Raw genomic sequence first — 2,459 nt, forward strand, 5'->3', positions numbered from 1 at the left:
TTGAGGGGAGGGACCTCATTTGGGACAGTGTAGCCTAGCTACTGCCTAGCCCTCCACGAACCTCACCACGAGCCGTCATGGTGGTTGTGTGAGGTAAGACAGTTCTTGGTGAAGGCTGGCCAAGCTTCCTTCCTTGGCTCTTGACCTCTCACTTAGCCCTAGTTTAGCATACTATATTTCGAGGTGTTACAAAAATAATGTGTTTACACATGATGAAAAAATAAAAAGAGAAATGTTATTCTTTGAAATAAATTATGTCACAACCCAATTTCTCGAGTCATGATGACACCTGCTATAACCCCTTTAAAGGTAAACTAACTTGTAACTTGGAACGACAAGTAATGGGTTTAAGGGTAGAAACAAAGCGGAAGAAAAAATTTAAATACAGAAATAGAATATAAAGCGGAAGAAAGCCAATATATATATATATATATATATAATAAAAGGATCTCTCCTGAATATAGTGTAGAACATACTAATTTGCCAAGACCTGGTTAGGCTGTATAACAGGAAGAACACCACCAGAAGCTGCTTAATTAAAATTGATCTCAGGAAAGCCTATGATACAGTAGAATGGGGATTTGTGAAAGAGATGATGTATAGACTCAATTTCCCTAGTAAATTCATCAAATGGGGCATGGAATGTATCAGTACTCCTCAGTATCAGATAGCGTTAAATGAAGGACTTTATGGGAACATCATAGGAAAAAGGGGACTAAGGCAAGGTGATCCCATATCACCATTACTATTTGTGATATGTATGGAATACTTTACAAGGGTGATGAACTGGGTGGCTGAACAGAAAGGGTTTACATACCACACAAAATGCAATGGGCTCAAATTGAATCATATGTGTTTTGCGGATGATATGCTTATTTTTTGTAAGGGACAATTTTAATCAGTAGTTCTCATGTTACGTGGGTTGAGAACATTCTATGATAGCTCGGGATTACAAACAAATGCACAGAAATCAAATATCTTCACAACAAATATAAAGAACACAATAGTTGAGGATTTGTGTGAGCTCACCGAATATACTAGAGGCAAACTCCCATTTAAGTTTTTGGGAGTTCCAATTACAACAAAGAGATTATCAGCCATAGATTGTGAAATGTTGGTGCAAAAGATGATAATGAAGGTAAAAGTATGGGGAACTAGGAATTTGTCCTACGCAGGAAGAGTCCAATTAGTCAATTCAGTCTTATTGCATATGAATACATATTGGCTTAGTATGTTTGTCCTGCCGAAAAGGGTACTAAAAGACATCACTGGAATATGCAGGAACTATATATGGAGTGGGAAAGTATATATTACGAAGCCACCATTAGTAGCCTGGGATATAGTGTGTATGTCCAAAAAAGAGGGAGGATTGGGGGTCATAGACTGTATGGTTTGGAATGAGGCAGCAATTGCGAAGTATGTATGGAATATTGCAAATAAAGCAGATAATTTGTGGGTTAAATGGGTTAATCATGTCTATCTGAAAGGGGAAGATTGGTGGAATTACAGGCCTTCACATGATAGTTGCTGGTATTGGAAGAAAATTTGTAATGTTAAGAACAAATTTGCTGATGGATTCAGGGGAAATAGGTGGCTGAGGCCTATTGGTATATATACGATCAAGAGTGGCTATCAATGGAAGCAAAATGAAGGCCAACAAAGGGACTGGTGGAGGGCAGTGTGGAACCGTACAAATGTCCCAAAACACAGTTTTATCTTCTGGTTAGCAATCCGATGCAGACTACTGACTAGAGAGAGACTGGTGCAAATGGGCATTGGACAAGATATAACATGCCCACTGTGTGGTTCTTATCCGGAAACTAATGCTCACCTATTTTTTGAGTGTGAATTTTCCAAAGCCTGTTTGGAAGACATTTTGAATTAGCTGAAGACTAAACAAAGAAACATGGGACTACAAGAGATATGGAAAGGAGTAACAAGGAAAGTAACAGGAAAAAGGAGTAGAGAGCTGATATGGGCAATACTGGGGGCACTAGTATATTATATATGGAAGGCGAGGAATGATGCAGTTTGGAATCAGAAAGTGCCAAGAATACAGATGATATTGCAGAAGATACAAATGGAAAGTAAAGTGAGAATCTTTGAAATACTAAAAAGGAAGCATAGGTGTAAAGATAGATACTGGATAGAGCAATTATATAAATAGGAAAGTGTAGGAATAGTTGATGGAATTGTATAGGATGGACTAGCTTGTTTCATTTCCATACTTTTGATTTGCTGTAACTGATTCTATAAGTTTTGAGAATAAAATGTGTTCGTTCAACCAAAAAAAAGGATCCCTCCCAGAACATAGAAAACACAAGTATAGACATGCTAAACAAAAGAGTACAAGTCTCAAAAGTGGACCTAAAATATAAAGAGTTGTCTCAAAATGTAAAAGACTAGTCAACAAAATACAAATGGAGACAAGTAAATTCCAGAAACCCTCGCCTTCAGAT

At 37.5% G+C, this 2,459-nt stretch overlaps 1 protein-coding gene across 1 annotated transcript; it reads left to right on the top strand.

Moving 5' to 3' along the window:
• The first annotated feature begins 1,387 nt into the window (after positions 1-1,387).
• Positions 1,388-1,885, top strand: LOC107061662 (uncharacterized). The gene has a single exon (XM_015311317.1). It carries the CDS (start codon positions 1,388-1,390, stop codon positions 1,883-1,885), a length of 498 nt encoding a protein of 165 aa, XP_015166803.1.
• The last annotated feature ends 574 nt before the right edge of the window (positions 1,886-2,459 follow it).

The sequence above is a fragment of the Solanum tuberosum genome, unplaced genomic scaffold (assembly GCF_000226075.1).
Source record: "Solanum tuberosum cultivar DM 1-3 516 R44 unplaced genomic scaffold, SolTub_3.0 scf00156, whole genome shotgun sequence".
NCBI lineage: Eukaryota > Viridiplantae > Streptophyta > Magnoliopsida > Solanales > Solanaceae > Solanum > Solanum tuberosum.

Coding starts and splice junctions, on each gene's coding strand:
- LOC107061662 (XM_015311317.1), top strand. CDS start 1,388: ATGGTTTGGAATGAGGCAGCAATTGCGAAGTATGTATGGAATATTGCA.